Below are 14,964 nucleotides of genomic sequence, written 5' to 3'. Positions count from 1 at the left end.
ACTGCCTTGAGCCCCACCCTTTCCACAGAGCCTCTGTATATGCTGCTCCTTGTGCCTGGAATGCCTCTCCCCTGACCCATCCTCCCACTCTAATTAAAGCCTCCTTCAGATCCCGACGGAAACTGTTCTTATTAACCCCCTGCTAGGTCAGATTTCCTATGGTAAACCTCTGATCACAAATGCCCTCCTCCACAGCACTAAGCGGAGTGATTATCTAACATCTACTTAGGAGACCTCTGAAAGATGTCGGTTCCTTTGGTGCACCAGGAGCCACGTGAGACAGGAACAGTGTGCTTCACTCACCCTTGGGGACAAATGACAAATGAATGAACAGACAGATGGCTGGGAAGCCCTGCTGACTCTGGGTTGCTGAGGGAGGCCAGGGTGTCATTTCCAAGGAACTGAGCTCACAGCTGAGTCCTTTAACCTCTGCTAGGTGCTGGTTCCTTGCTTTACTAGCACCATCTCATCAGATCTTCACAATAACTCTCTAAGATAGTTGGTATTCACAGTTCATGGGTGGCACAATAAAGGCTCAAGAAACTCAACTAACTTTCCCCAAAATCCTCACCAGTAGGTGGAAGAGCTGGGACTTGAACCCAGGTCTGTCTCCAGAGTACAAGCCATCAGAGAGGCAGGAGGCACTGCCTCTCCAGAGCCCAGCCCAGTCTCGGGAAGCCCTGGATGGCACATGGCTCTATTCATTGCAATCAAATCCCTGTCTCAGGGCAGCTCAGCTCTGTCCCCAAGGAGCCAAGACCCATGACAGTGTCCTGGTAGCAGACATTGTCTTGGAGGCCATCAGAAGCCATTTCTGGAGTATCAGTGTCCCCCTTCCCTCCCCCATGCCTTTGCATATGCTGTTCTCCCTCCCAGAATGCCCCTTTTATCTACCCTGCCTGGAAAACTCCTCTTCACCCTTTGATCTCTCACTCCAATGCCACCTTCTTGGGGAGCCCCCAGATGTCTGGAGTCTCGCTCTTTTGAACTCCCATACCCTCCCCAAGAACAGCAACCTCCACATCTAGTTGAAAGTTGTTGTACATCTGTCTCCCTCCCCTAGACCCTATACCTTCTTTTATCCATCCTGCAAATATTCACCAGGTGCAGGCCAACTGGTGGGGATACAATGGTGAGAAATACCAGTGAGCTTCCAGCCTAGCAGAGGACCAGACAAGAAGCCAGTGGCACACATGTCAAATGACAACAGTCACAAGCAGTGTAAGAAGCCAGCCCTAGCAGAGCCGCAGAAAGGGGCTCAGGGAGGAGCTCTTCCTGGGTTTGTTTCTGAGGCAGCTTCAGCTCCCTTGTCAGCTCCTGCCCTGGCGTTCGATGCCATGCGCAGGGAGTTCCCCAAAGCACCAGGAAGAAGTGAGGGTGCACTGAGATGTCCAAGAGACAGAGGGTTCCCCACACCTACGGCACAGGCCTTTGTCCCTCATGAACAAGACCCAGGGTGTCTTGTAACCATCTAGAGTCCTCACTCCTGGAAGCTTGTCTGATCCCCACATCGCTGGCACTGAATGCCCACTGCAGGCCAAGGTGGCCTTGGACAAAGCACCCCGCCTCTCTGAGCTCTCCAATCTGGAAATGGGGATAGAAGGTGGTGGTCACTTACCATAGGGTGGGACCTAGACGAGGTTAGGGGTGTAAAGTACTTAGTGTGGCGCCTGGCACAGAGTAGGTGCTCCACAGATAAAAGCGATTGCTGTGTTAGACACTCTGAACATAGAGAAGACAAAACTGGACATAAAATGGAAATCGAGGAAACAATGGACATGGGATTCAGCACGCTGGTGGGGTTGGGGGAAGCATGGGGACGGCCTGGGAGAGGACACTTAGCTAAACGTAAGTGAGTGGAAAGTTCCTAGCTTTCAAGTAGGCTCATGGGTTCCCAGGTGCTTATTATGCTATTAAAGGTATACAGCTACTAATGAACACACACACGAATGTAGGATGAACAAAGGTCATATGTGGGAGTGTGTCATAGCACCAAAATTATATTAATCCAATGTTGTGTACTAGATACAGATGCAGGTACTGATACAGATATACACATATACACAGATCATTAAGGAGCCGTAAACAAGTAAATGGAATCATCAAGTTTAGATGGAAAACCACCACTCTATTCTCTAAATAACTAAAGAAAGTTCCAAACCGTGAACTGCAGACCTTATTGGGGGTAAGGTAAGGCAGAATTATTGCAAGGGGTCTGAGAACTGTATTCTGACTTACACATTTTCTCAAAGGATACTAAAGGTGCATCTACTGTCATGAAGGGATCTCATGATAATTTCCCAGTCTTTCTAGATTAATTTCTGGTTTTCAAAAGGATTCTCATTCTGGAAAAGGTTGGGAAAGCCACTGCCCTACGGGTCTTTGTAAAAACTTAGGAGGCCCAAGATGTTAGGCATAAATCAGGTCTGGTCCCTGAGCTCCCAGCTGAGATGGTCTTGTCACTGGCACCTGCCTGGGGCTCTTCTCTGACAGTCGCTCCATCCAACCTGGGTGTGCCAGGTGTTCCCATGAGCCCCACAGCTGCGTGCCAAATGCTGGCCAGGACTGGGAAACACTGAGCAAACATGGAGCTGAGACCCACGTGAAACCTGTCAATAAAACGGTTGACACTGTGGCCATTGGAGAGGCCAGCCTTGCTGGGTGGCTCATTAAGGGTAAAAGATAAGAGTTACCTGCCAGGGCATGTGTGGGCTGCCTCGGGTTCTTCCCCACCAGGTGTTGGGCAGAGAACTTTCCACATGCCAGTGGCCAGAACTTTCTGCTGCCTCCTACCTTACCATCTCGTGGTGGACCCTGGAATGAAAAGGTGGTGCTAGGTTGTGGGTTTGAATTAAATCTTCTTTACCCACCAAATGGCCCTGGAGGATTGCAAGCCAGCAGAGGATGTGAGGGAAAGTCTGCTCCTAAGTGTAGAGTATGAATTAAGAGTCAGGTGGGGGTCTATACCCTGCCTCTTTCCTATCTCCTCCCTCTCCCACCCCCATTCCCCACACCACAAGGGACCCCATACCCAAGGTCCATCTACACGCCCTGCTCCCCATGTCTTGCCCCACTCGTGCCCAGGGATGGCCACACCAGTAGCCAGTCCTCCATGGAAGGATGATCCTGAGGAATAAATCTGTGCAGGCCCTGAAGCAGGGAACTCTGAGGTTCAGGTCCCCAAACCACAGTCTAAAAGTGGGAATCCCAGGCCAGGGACTAGGTAAGGCAAGTGAGGCATCCAGAGTGCAAATTGAAGGAGGGGCTCTTTCTTAGAGTCACCAAAGACCTCGCCCTAGTCCTGGCTGGGTGCTATGTGCTGCAGTAGGCATGTCCCCTCGGCCCCTTGACCCCTCAACCTGTGCAGAAGGGTACAGCCCAAGGACGTCTAGAGGGACCCTTCAAAGCATGAGCCCAGGATGGGGGCCCCAGGTGCCTAGATCTAAGGAAGGTAAAATATCCTGGTGCTGAGACACCAGCTTAGGATTTAAAAATTTATTCTTCCCTTTTTCTCACATGGTTTCCCCCGATCTCTGTCTTTTTTTGCTCTTCAGTGTAAGATGACCAACTGTCCCAGTTTGCCCAGGACTAGGGGTGGGGGGCCTCCCAGGATTTAAGACTTTCAGTTTTAAGAAGCAGGAAAGCCCCTGGCAAACTGAGATGAGTTAGTCACCCTGAATGTCCTCTCAGCACTTCGTCCATTGCCTGGCCTAGAAGCAGCACTCAACAGATAACCTGCCCAGTGAATGAGCACCAGGTGGGAGAATGTACTGGAAGGACGCACACAAACTGTGTGATAACAGCTGCTTATGGAGGGTGGGGGGCACAGGGGACTTCAAATTTACCCGCAGAGCTTCTTATCTAAAGAAGGCAAAGCAGACTTGCAAGAGGGACACATTTGCCCGTTGAGAAAGACAGGTGCAAAAATGCTTGTAATCGGTATTACTCTCTGCATTTTAAACCCAAAGGGAATCATGAAGCTGGTCTCCCAGCAGACTCCCCAGCCCCTCCCAGGACAGTGTCCACCCCTCACCATTCTGCTTCTGTGGCTCAAGTGAGCCAGGGATTTACTCCCCAAGTATTTCCACCAAGGCTTCTTTGGGGTTGCAGGTGGGGCCATGGACCACCCACTCCCAGACACACTGCTTCTGCAACCACCTCACCTTCTTTGGAAGTACGTTCCTGGTGATGCCCAATGCCATTGATGTCCGCCAGACTGCCGAGCTCTTTGTCACCTTTGAGGACAACCCTGTGGTTGTGACCACCGTGAGCTGCCTCTGTGTGGCCTACGTGCTGGTGGTGATCTGGGCGAGGAGGAAGGATGCTCAGGATCAGGCCAAGGTGAGGTTGCATGGTCCCTGGGAACAGAAGGGAGGAGCAGATGCGTCCCCTTACAGGGGCTGCAAGGGGTGGACCCCAGGTGGGGAGCCGAGAGGCCAGCTGCAAATCCAGGCCTTGACCCCTGGAGTCATCTCAGGCAAGCCAGCCCCCTCAGCCTCTTTACCTGTAAAATGTCATCAAATTATCAGGAGGCTTGTGACACTGACTGCTTATTGAGGATTTACTATGAGCCAGGCATTATTCCCATTTAATTCTCACAACTGGGGAAGGGGAAGGTACTATGCTGAGAGTCCCCAAGACCACCCTCAAGTTCAATGATTTGCTAGAAGGACTCACCGAACTTAAAAATCTACTATCCTCGTGATTATGGTTTATTACAATAAAAAGATGAAGATTAAGATCAGCAAAGGGAAGGGTCCAGGAGAGATCAGGTGAGAGCGTCCAACTGTCCTCTCCCAGTGGAGTCATATGCATAGATTAATTCTCCTTGCAAAGATGTATGACAGCACATATGAAGTACTGCCAACCAGGGAAGCTCCCCTGAGCCTCAATATCCAGGGTTTTATTGGGAGTCAGTACCACAGGTACGGAGTGCCTGCATGACTGACTTTACTCAGTCTCCAGCAACCACTGCCCACACCCCTCCATTCCTGCCCAGGTCAGACTGACACAGCATGGCCCAAAGGCCTCACCATAAATCACATTGTTAGCACAGACTATTTGGGATGGCCCAAAGCCCCATATAGTCAGACATTCTATCATGCAGGATATTTCAAGGACTTAGAGGTTATTTTCCAGGAGGTGGCTAAAGCCAATCCTTTCTTTGGAATGTGTGGGGTTTGGACAACCCAAGCCTACTGAATTCACCCCTTATTGCACAATACCTCTACCATTTTACAGAGGAGGCAAATGAGGATTGGAGAGGCAATTAACTAGTCCAAAACCGCTTTCCAGGAGCAAGAATTCAACCCCAGATCTTCCTGACCATAAGTCAGGTCTGAGGATAGAAACAAGCTCAAATAATAACCAATTGTGCAACCAACTGCAACAACAAAGTTCCGATTACAAAGTTTTGATATGTGCATCATGTCTGACACATAATGAGCCTTCAATAAACACTTGTGTCTCAGTGGGCATGTAAATGAACGCAAAGATGCATTGTCACAAAGCTCTGAAACTTTCAGCATTCCCTACCTTCCCACAGCAGCACCTCTCAGGATGTTAAGATGGCATGAAGCGTAAAAAGATAATAGTTGCCCCATTTATATTGCTGTCTTTGATTTGCCCAAGGGATTAAACATTAATACTTCAAGCCCCTCAGCTGTAGGTTGGTTCCTGGGAAGCAAACTCTGAGATGGAGTTGAGTATGCAAGGTGTTTATCAAGGAGTGCCTGAGATCAGTCCCTGGGCAGGGAGGGAAGGGGACAGGATGAACAGGGGAAGAAGTTGAACTGGGATGCAGGCCACTGACAGCTGGCCAACCACGTGGGGAGCTCTGGAACTGTCCCAAGTTGGGTTGAGATGCCAAGATCTTGATTGCACCCAGCTCTTGATCACACTCAGGCAGTGCATCAATATGTCATTGGATGTCAGCCTCCCCAGCAGGGTTCATGACCCTGACAGAGGTGACTCTTGCACCTCTGACAGTAACACCTCAGCAACTGGGAAAGCAGCCCTCCACTGACAGGAGATCTGCTGACTCATCACAGAGCCCTCTGCAGCCTCTGACCAACACCAGCTATTTACTTTTTGCTATAACACCTTAAACGTTCCTTTTCACTTCTCTTAGGGGCACTATCTAGTTACCAATGTTGTTAGAAATTATATGAACAGAGTTTGTATCATTCATTAGCACAAGCATCAAACGTTCTCAGCTTAATACTAAGTTCATTTCCAATTTGATAACTTTGGGTCATATTTAATAATAAATGTCCTTTTTTATTTTAAAACATTCTCATTTGAAACCCTGCTTCTATAAAGAACAGTTCTCACCTGTTCTTTGGAATGAACCAATAGCACGAATAGTTTTGCTTTCGGCCTTTACTTGTCATGAATGCCTAACTTACTCTTGGCTCTTTGTGTGGTAGATGAACCCACAAAGCAGGGCCCTCCTAATGCTATCCTTCTGTCCAGGTGAAGGTCACAGTGCTGGAGGACAATGATCCCTTTGCCCAGTACCACTACCTGGTGACAGTCTACACCGGACACCGGAGAGGGGCAGCCACTTCCTCAAAGGTACCTGACTGTGTAAGACCACTTGGTCAATCAGTACGTCCCACCCAGAAAAAGTGCTTGCCAGTCTATTGTCGAGTTACTGTAGCCCAGTGGGTTTTGTTACAGGGGTTTTCCTCTTTTGCTTCTTGATTTTTGGAGGAAAGTATCTTTTTGCCACACAAAATAACACCCTGAACCCCCATATTTAAAAAGATAAAGGAGGAGTGGGTTAAGGGAGAGTTGAGGTCTAGCACTGCACCCACCAGTAACCTCATTTGTCTCTATCAAAGAATAACTCAGTTAGCTGGATACCTACAGGCAAATGTGCTCACATACGAAGAACAGTCAGCAGACTATCATCAATGAATAAAGGGAAAACAGAATTTACAAGAGAAAAGGGAGAAAGGAAAGAAAAAAAACCAATGACAATCATTTAAAAACAAGCTTTGAATTACATTCTTTAGGAAAACTGATTAGCTGGTATCCAGCCAAGAGGTTGGGCTGAGCTGTCTGTCCTTGAGAAGGCCGACTACAGGTAGTGAAGAAACAATTTCAGTTGTTTTTGGAATCTCTGAAATCCTTAAGTTTAGCTGTGGAACATACAGCAGGTTGCTTCTGTCCTGTCTCAACATCTAAGTCTGGCCAGCACCACATCCCTCATTAGAATGATTCACCTCTTGCAGTGGCCTCCAAGGTTCCTTTACTGAAACTGTGCTCCATGGAGCTTCACTGTGTGAACTGTCCTGGAGAAAGCATCATTGTTTTTTTCAAAAATGGTATTAGACTCCATGAGAGCAGGGTATTTGTCCATTTACTTTTTACTTTTTACTTTTAAAGTCTTATTATTTAAATCTCATTATTTTAAAATTTCTGTATATATTATTTTTATTTAAATAAAAAATTTTTATTTATTGCTGTGTCTTAGGGCTTCCGCCAGCTGTCTAACACGGAGTAAGTGCTCAGTGACTATTTGTTGAATAAATTCAGAAATCACTTTCAACCTCCTCATGAAACATTCATCTTACTTCCATCTGACACTGAAGAGGTGACCTTACCAGGAAAGAAAGTGAAAGCATTTCTCTTCATGGAGAGTTGTAGTCAAATTTCAGTTGATATTGTCTTAGTTCGGTTCTCCTAGAACAGTGGTTCTCAACTGGCTGGCCCTCAGGATGGCTGGCAAAATGGGAAGTGGTTTTGGTTGTCACAACTCGGGAGAGGGAGAGATGCTCTTGGCACCTAGTGAGTAAAGGCCAGGGATGGTGCTTAACATCCTACAGTGCACAGGAAAGCCCCAGAGCAAGGAATTACCTGACTGAGAAGGTCTACAGCATAGCCTCTGCTATAGAAGCAGACTCTGAAACAAGGATTCAAGCACAAGTAGTTGATTTGAGAAGGGATCCCAGGACATCCTGCAGGGGAGTGGGAAGTCAGACAGGGCAGGGAAGGAGTGAATAAAGGGAGCATCATCAAACCCATTACCCCTGTGGGCACCTGCAGCCTGATCCCCCTGGGGCACTCTGGTAAACTGTAAGGAGTGTGGGCCTCAAAAGTCATCCCAAGCAATGAGGGATGAGGGAACTGGTTTATTTACCCACCAATCCCAGTCATTGGTGGAGGGTGGCTTGCAGAGCATTAATTCTCTGGTACCTGACCTGCTCTAACAGCCAAAGAAACACCCAGGGAAAGAGACACAGCTGCTGGCAGTTGGACGTGGGTGCAGGGAACACCTCAGTGGTGAGGCTGAGGGATGTCGGTGGAGCAGAGGTGGTGTCGGCTACAGCTGTTTTTGGCTCAGGAAATCAGGCATGGCCACCAGCATCACCAGGATGGCTTCAGGAAGATACAGATTTCCTGGGCCCTGTCCCCAGTAGTCTGGGTAGGTCTGTAGCTGGACCTGAGAACATGCATTTTCAAACTATTGGGCACTCATTCATTCCTGCCTCAGTGCCAGGCACTCTGGGAGGCACTGGGAAAACAACTGTTAGGGAGAAAAACCAGCTCTTGCCCTTTGGCCCTTTCAAATAAATACATGGGAAGTATGAAAAGGTCACCAGGAAGCATTTTACGAATATAACTCATCTTGAAGATGTGAATGCAGATAGTCATCCCAAATCTTCATACAACTGAAAAGTAATGCAGGCAGGCCCAAAATGGGAGGAGAGGAGCAGGTGAAAGGGTCATGCTTTGTTGGGTTTCATTGGTTCTTGGACGCTTCCAGTGAAACATAGCCAGTGGGGCTCAGTTACTATGTGGAGTTGGCCACTCCTGGTCTCTGGATTTCAGGTGACTGTCACCCTATATGGCCTGGATGGAGAGAGTGAGCCCCACCACCTGTCAGACCCCGACATCCCGGTTTTTGAGCGAGGAGGAGTGGATGTCTTCTTACTCTCCACCCTGTTTCCCCTGGGGGATTTAAGGAACCTGCGGCTGTGGCATGACAACTCAGGGGACCGGCCATCCTGGTAAGTGAGGGGTGGACAAACCACGAGGACTTACTTAGCACCAGGCCCGAGGCCGTTGGGCGCTGTGACTTTGCCACTTTGCAGATTCTCAGAAACCTCTGCAAGACACACAGAATGGATCCCCATTTCCCAGATAAGGAAACCAAAGGTCAGAGAGGCCCACCAGTCCACAGGCCACACATAGTGCTAGCCCCTCCCTTAATACTTCTGCAGCATTTCTTCTCTGGGCCTCAAAGATCTAAATCAGGTTAGATGATCCCCACGAAATCCTGAGTCCGAGATGGATGGTAGGGTCCCTTGCTGGGCAGAAGCCCACCGGAGGACGAGGTTTTGTGTGCTCAAGTCTGCACCTCCCTGAACTCACGCAATCTAGACAGCTTTCCCCACTTGTATCAGGACGGTGGCCCCAGGCTTGCTGCCCTGTGTCAAGAGTTCAGTTTCAGAATGCACTCTTTTGCAGCATATGTGTGAAAAACATGGCAGCCTCCAAGCTGGCTCTCTGTACTGGCTGAGTGCCCCACATGAGGCCAAATTCACCCACTAATTGGGGCATTTTGACCAAGGCACCAAGAGCAATGAAGTGAAATACAAAGTCTCCTTCTAGGAGCTCACTCTTATTCTCGGGCCCAGGTTTGCAATGTGTTAACCTTCGTCGTGCCCAAAAAAGTCTCGTCCCCTCCATGTTATCCTCAGAAGTGTGGGTCCCTTCTCAGGTACGTGAGCCGGGTGCTGGTGCATGACCTGGCGATGGACCGGAAGTGGTACTTCCTTTGTAACTCGTGGCTGTCCATCGATGTTGGAGACTGTGTCCTCGACAAGGTATTTCCAGTGGCCACAGAGCAGGACAGGAAACAATTCAGGTATGATTTTTTTTTCTTTTGAAGCAAATGCTCTTTACTTTGTTCTCTCCTCTCTAAGGAAGTTGCATCACAATCCAGTCGCCGCCAAATAAAAGCACATTTTGGCTAGGGGCCTGGGTGGCTCTGAGTGTGTGACATTAATGATCAATCAGGTTTCCTTGTTGTGCCTGAAAGGCCCTGGGGGGATATGGATCCTCTAAGACAGAATTACCTTCAGTTGGTGAAAACGGTTACCCATACTTCCTTATGAATGTCACAGAATAACATTTTGATATGAGTGAACACACTGATTTGAATGGCGACTCGACATCTGGCCATCTGGAGCTTCCTCCTCACGCTTTTAACCCTAGATGCATTTCAGCATGTTCCCACTTGCTTTACTCACTTGCTTTACCCTCTCCTGTTGTGCATCCCTCCACCTCTGTCCCCAAACATATATAAGCAGATACAAAAGTACACACACGCACAAGCACACATACACAACAGCACAGACTGTTCTTTATTTTATATCTTTTAAAATGGCATGTTACTCTAAATATGTTGCCTTTTTTCTTTAACAATATATCATGCACATCTTTCCAGAAGAGTATGTTTGGGTCAAAATTTTCCTTACTGGCTACATAATATTCCACAGAATGGATGTCCCACAACAAACTCAACCATTCTCCTGTAGGTGGGTATTCAGTCTGCTTCTAGCACATTTACTGAAAGGTAGCTTTTCCTCCCAGCAGCTCAGCCTCCAAGGCAGGAAAAGTCTGACTCAGAGAGACCTGGACCTCAACAAAGGTATAACAGAGACATGCGCATGGACCACAAAGTCCCACATGCTGTTGACTTGTCGCATGACCCTGCATAAGTCACCGCACCTTTCCAGGTCTCAGCTTCCACATCTGAAAAATGACTTGCTCAGTGGGCCTACCCCAAAGGGGACCTGTACAGGTCCCACGAAACAGTGTGGATAACATGCGTGGCACACGGTGCGGCTCAGACTAAGTGCTCAGTTCCAGGAGCAGATATTATCTCCAACTGCATCAACACAGGTGATGCCCAGAAACTAGTCAAGGAGCTCTCTGAAGGCGGGAGCTCCTCATTCCTCCCGTGAATCCCTGGTGCCCAGCAGAGCACCTGGGACACCGCACCAGGCTCAACAGATGTTTGCTGAATGAGAACAGTAACGTGGAAAATCACTGTTGTTGGCAACTGACCTCTCTCTTTCTGCACCTTTACTCTGAGTTCATGCCACCCACACATCCCCAGGTGATGGTCAAAGTACTGTGCAACCTTGGAGGGTGCACTGACCAATTAGAACAGGTGGCAGCCCAGCTGAGAATATCTGATCTGGACACTTATAGCAGAATCTGGGCTCTTGAATAGCTCCTGTGGTTAAACTACATTCTACTCATAGGGAAACTGATTCTCTAGGAGAACGTGGTGCCATTTTCAAAAACCCTGTCTCACAATTTTTATTCTCTCAAACTGAGTCTGAACCCAGAGCCTGGAATTTTTAACTACTACCTTCTAATGCTCTTAATTATAACAAAATAAATAATATCAGTTATATTAAAATTATAACAAAAATAATTGCTAACACTCATGTGCCAGCTACTTTGCCAAATGCTTTACAAAAATAATTACTTTTAATCCTTTTTAAAAATTTAACTAATTTTAAATTTCTCTGCATTTTCCAACATCTGTGTTATTTGTGAGTCTGGTTCTGTTGATTTCTTTATTTTTGGATAATGGATTGGGTTTTTTTTTTAATCTCTTGACTTTTTGTATGTCTTGTAAATTTTTATTGAGTGCCAGTCATATGTAGAAGAGCAGAGACTGAGGTAAATGGTACTAGTGCCTGGAAATGGCAATCCAATGAGGCAGGTTCTGTAACTACTCCAGTTTTACAGGTGAGTAAACTGAGGGGCAAAAAGTAAAGTAACTTGCCTGAGGTCACACAGCAGTAAGAGGGCAGTGCAGGATTCCAACCACTCTGTCCAGAGTCCCCATCATTAACTCAAAGTGATGCTATTATGACGCCGTATTTTCTATAACTGAAAAAATAGATGCCTTTTAGAAACAACTCCCTCCCTCTCATCCCAGGAGTGCTCCAAAGAGCCCAGTTTTCCCCACATTCTCAACTCCCTAAATACCTGTCCCTCTCTCCCGGCTTGTCCACAGCCACCTGTTTTTCATGAAGACCTCCACGGGCTTCCAGGATGGCCACATCTGGTATTCCATCTTCAGCAGCTCAGCTCGGAGCAACTTCACCCGTGTCCAGAGGGTGTCCTGCTGCTTCTCCCTGCTCCTCTGCACCATGCTGACCAGCATCATGTTCTGGGGTGTCCCCAAGGACCCAGCTGAGCAAAAGATGGACTTGGGTAATCCCCAGTGTCATGGCGGTCAGGGCTAGTGGCTGGTGGATAAAAGCCATCAGTGGCCCAGAAGTGCCACGCAATTCCAGAGGTCCCAAGACCACCCTCAGGTTCAGTAATTCACTAGGACTCACAGAAGTCAGAAATGCCACTGTACTCAACATTATTACAGAGAAAGGATACAGATCAAAATCAGAAAGAGGAAGAGACGTGGGGCAGGATGCATGGGGAGTTCTCCCAGGGGAGTCTGGACAGTGCTCACTCCTCCTGACGATGTGCACAGAGTACTGCCAACCAGGGACACTCACCCAAGCCCTAGTGTCCGGACATTTTACTGGGGCACAGTCTCCTCAACATGGCTGCCCCCCAGCATGGCTAACCTTAGCCCCCAGCGCCTGTAGAGGTTGAGGTGATACCGTGCAGCCAAGGCCCCCACCATGAATCAATCACACTGCTAGCAAAGACTATACAGTGTGGCCCAAGAGCCCAGGTAAACAAAGGCAGGACATTCCAAGGACTTAGTGGTCACCTCCCAGAAGCCACTCAAGGGCCAGACCTCTCTTTGGGCAAGGCTAATCCTTACTGCACAGCCACCTTCTGGAAGGGGTGGAGGGGACTCTCCCTCTGACCCCACTCCTCCCTCTCCCAGGTAAAATCGAATTCACCTGGCAGGAAGTGATGATTGGGCTGGAGAGCTCTCTCCTTATGTTCCCCATCAACCTCCTGATTGTTCAGATATTTCGGAACACCCATCCTCGGATAACCAGGGAGCAGAACAATGGGAAATGGGATGCAAGACCCCTCAGCCTGGCCCCCTCTCCACAGCCCGTGGAGGACGGCCTTCTGACGCCTGAAGCAGTGACCAAGGCAGGTCCTCAACCTCGGCAGTGTGGGGGTGCTCTAGGTTGGGCAGAAGTGGGGGTGGGGACTGGGGTTTGGGGCTTGCAACCCATGTTGTCTGACAGCATCAGTCACCAAGATTTGTCAACTGCATACACACACATACACACACATGTGCACACACCTATAAACATGTACACACATACACGTGCAAACACACATATGTATACATCTGCACAGTGAGCATATGTACAACACATACCTTTACATGAATGCACACACATGTGCACACACAGCTACATAATGCACATGTACTCACAACACATGCACACGCGTACACACACATCACACATGTTTATACATGCGTACACACATGCACACATAGACAAGCACACACAAACAGCTACATATACAAACACAGGCACACACACACTTTTTGGGTACCTACTATGTACAAAATATTATACTTTCATTATAGATCGCAAGCTGAAAGCCCACAGAAGGGACTCCCGCTGCATTCATGCATTCAATAAGTATTTACTGAGCACCTACTGGGTGCCACACGTTGAAGAATATAGCCTGGAATGTGTCTATTGAAATCCTAGAAGGGGGATTTTAAATGGGTGACAAAATGGAAGCTCAGGGTGGTCGGTCACGTCCCAGCAGTCAGAGCTGGGGTTCAGACCCAGACTCCAGCTCCAGGGCGAGTGCCTGTGACCACAATGCTGCCCCTCACCTGTAGCTCACATCCTCTTTTCTGCTCTGACTTGCAGGATATGTGGAGACTTGTCAGCTCCCTGTTCAAAGCTCTGAAGGTGCCACCCACTGCCTCAGGCTGGGACTCAGTGAACTCGATGGACATCAACCAACTGCTGGCCTTGGTAGAAGACGCCATCTGTCTGCAGAACAAGGCAGAGCAAGCATCCTGGGAGGAAGCCAGAGAGACAGGGGGCCCTTTAACCCTCACTCTGGGGTCTGTACAAGTCAAAGGTGAGCCGTGACCTTTCTGTGCCTAAAGGGGGCATGTTGGAGCCAGGTGGAGGCAGACTGAGGGCCATGTCTGTACTACTAGGGGATCAAGAAGTCCTACCAGGGTCTCCCTCACCTGCCTCCACTCGACCCCCCGCCTCCCCCTCTGCACTGCAGGCATCATGCTCTCCTCACAACACCAAGCTGCCTTCCCACTGAAGGTCTGCTCACACGCCGGGCCTCTGATCTGCGTGTTCTTTCTCCTCTCTTCACTTGGCCAGTGCCTACTCAGCCTTCATTCTTGACTGAAGTGGCCCCTGGCCCACAACAGGGTCTCCAGCCACGTGCTCTTTGGCCCCCAAGCGTCTCTTGTGCCCCCTTCACACTGCTTGTTGCCAAATCATGAATTGTGTGACGAGTTGTGTAAAATCTGCACCGTCCTTCCCAGAACGTGAGCTCTGTGTGGTGGGACCTATCTGACCACCTTGCTCTGCTGTTTTCCCAGTGGCTGGCCCCAGACAACACATAGAAAGCATTTGACAAACATGCATGGGATGACCTCAGCCGAGGAGGTCATTATGGAACACAAAAAGCAAAAAGGCATGTTCTTCTTCCATATGAGTAGGAAGAGCATTGGCCAGCCTGATAACTTGAGCCATTCAGAACCATCTCTGGGTACCAGCTCTGCTACTGACGGGCTGTGTGACCTTGGACAGGTTACTCCAGTTCTCTGTGCCTCCATCTCTTTTTCTGTAAAGTGTCAGGGGATGCAAAGTCAAGCCAGATCCATCTCCCAATGTATGGGACTGGACACAAGATGATGGACAGGGCAGTTGAAAGCATTAAAGAATATTGAATTGCAGAGCAAAAAAGTTAGTCCTTCTCCATTCTCTTCCAAGCCTTCTAATTAAG

General features: G+C 48.5%; 1 protein-coding gene and 2 long non-coding RNA genes across 10 annotated transcripts in view; 1 reads left to right on the top strand and 2 right to left on the bottom strand.

Moving 5' to 3' along the window:
- Positions 1–14,964, bottom strand: part of LOC116665834 — a 112,782-nt gene that overhangs the window by 50,735 nt on the left and 47,083 nt on the right. For all 8 annotated transcript variants that reach the window (XR_004322560.1, XR_004322557.1, XR_004322556.1 and 5 more), the window contains 2 exons: positions 4,164–4,358; positions 2,694–2,814 (listed from right to left, as the gene is read on the bottom strand). This is a non-coding gene — a long non-coding RNA (uncharacterized LOC116665834). The remainder of the gene's footprint in view (positions 1–2,693; positions 2,815–4,163; positions 4,359–14,964) is intronic.
- Positions 1–14,964, top strand: part of PKD1L2 (polycystin 1 like 2) — an 88,505-nt gene that overhangs the window by 48,738 nt on the left and 24,803 nt on the right. Inside the window, exons 24-30 of the mRNA XM_006183970.2 lie at positions 4,111–4,341; positions 6,475–6,576; positions 8,839–9,017; positions 9,731–9,877; positions 12,050–12,249; positions 12,893–13,110; positions 13,857–14,073. Coding sequence (XP_006184032.2) covers positions 4,111–4,341; positions 6,475–6,576; positions 8,839–9,017; positions 9,731–9,877; positions 12,050–12,249; positions 12,893–13,110; positions 13,857–14,073 — 1,294 coding nt within the window. The remainder of the gene's footprint in view (positions 1–4,110; positions 4,342–6,474; positions 6,577–8,838; positions 9,018–9,730; positions 9,878–12,049; positions 12,250–12,892; positions 13,111–13,856; positions 14,074–14,964) is intronic.
- On the bottom strand, positions 11,685–13,912 carry LOC116665837. The gene is made up of 3 exons (XR_004322564.1): positions 13,820–13,912; positions 12,022–12,228; positions 11,685–11,922 (listed from the first exon to the last, which is right to left on the bottom strand). It is a non-coding gene; the product is annotated as an uncharacterized LOC116665837 (long non-coding RNA).

Source organism: Camelus ferus, chromosome 9 (assembly GCF_009834535.1).
Source record: "Camelus ferus isolate YT-003-E chromosome 9, BCGSAC_Cfer_1.0, whole genome shotgun sequence".
NCBI lineage: Eukaryota > Metazoa > Chordata > Mammalia > Artiodactyla > Camelidae > Camelus > Camelus ferus.
This window is presented reverse-complemented; position numbering and strand designations above follow the sequence as displayed.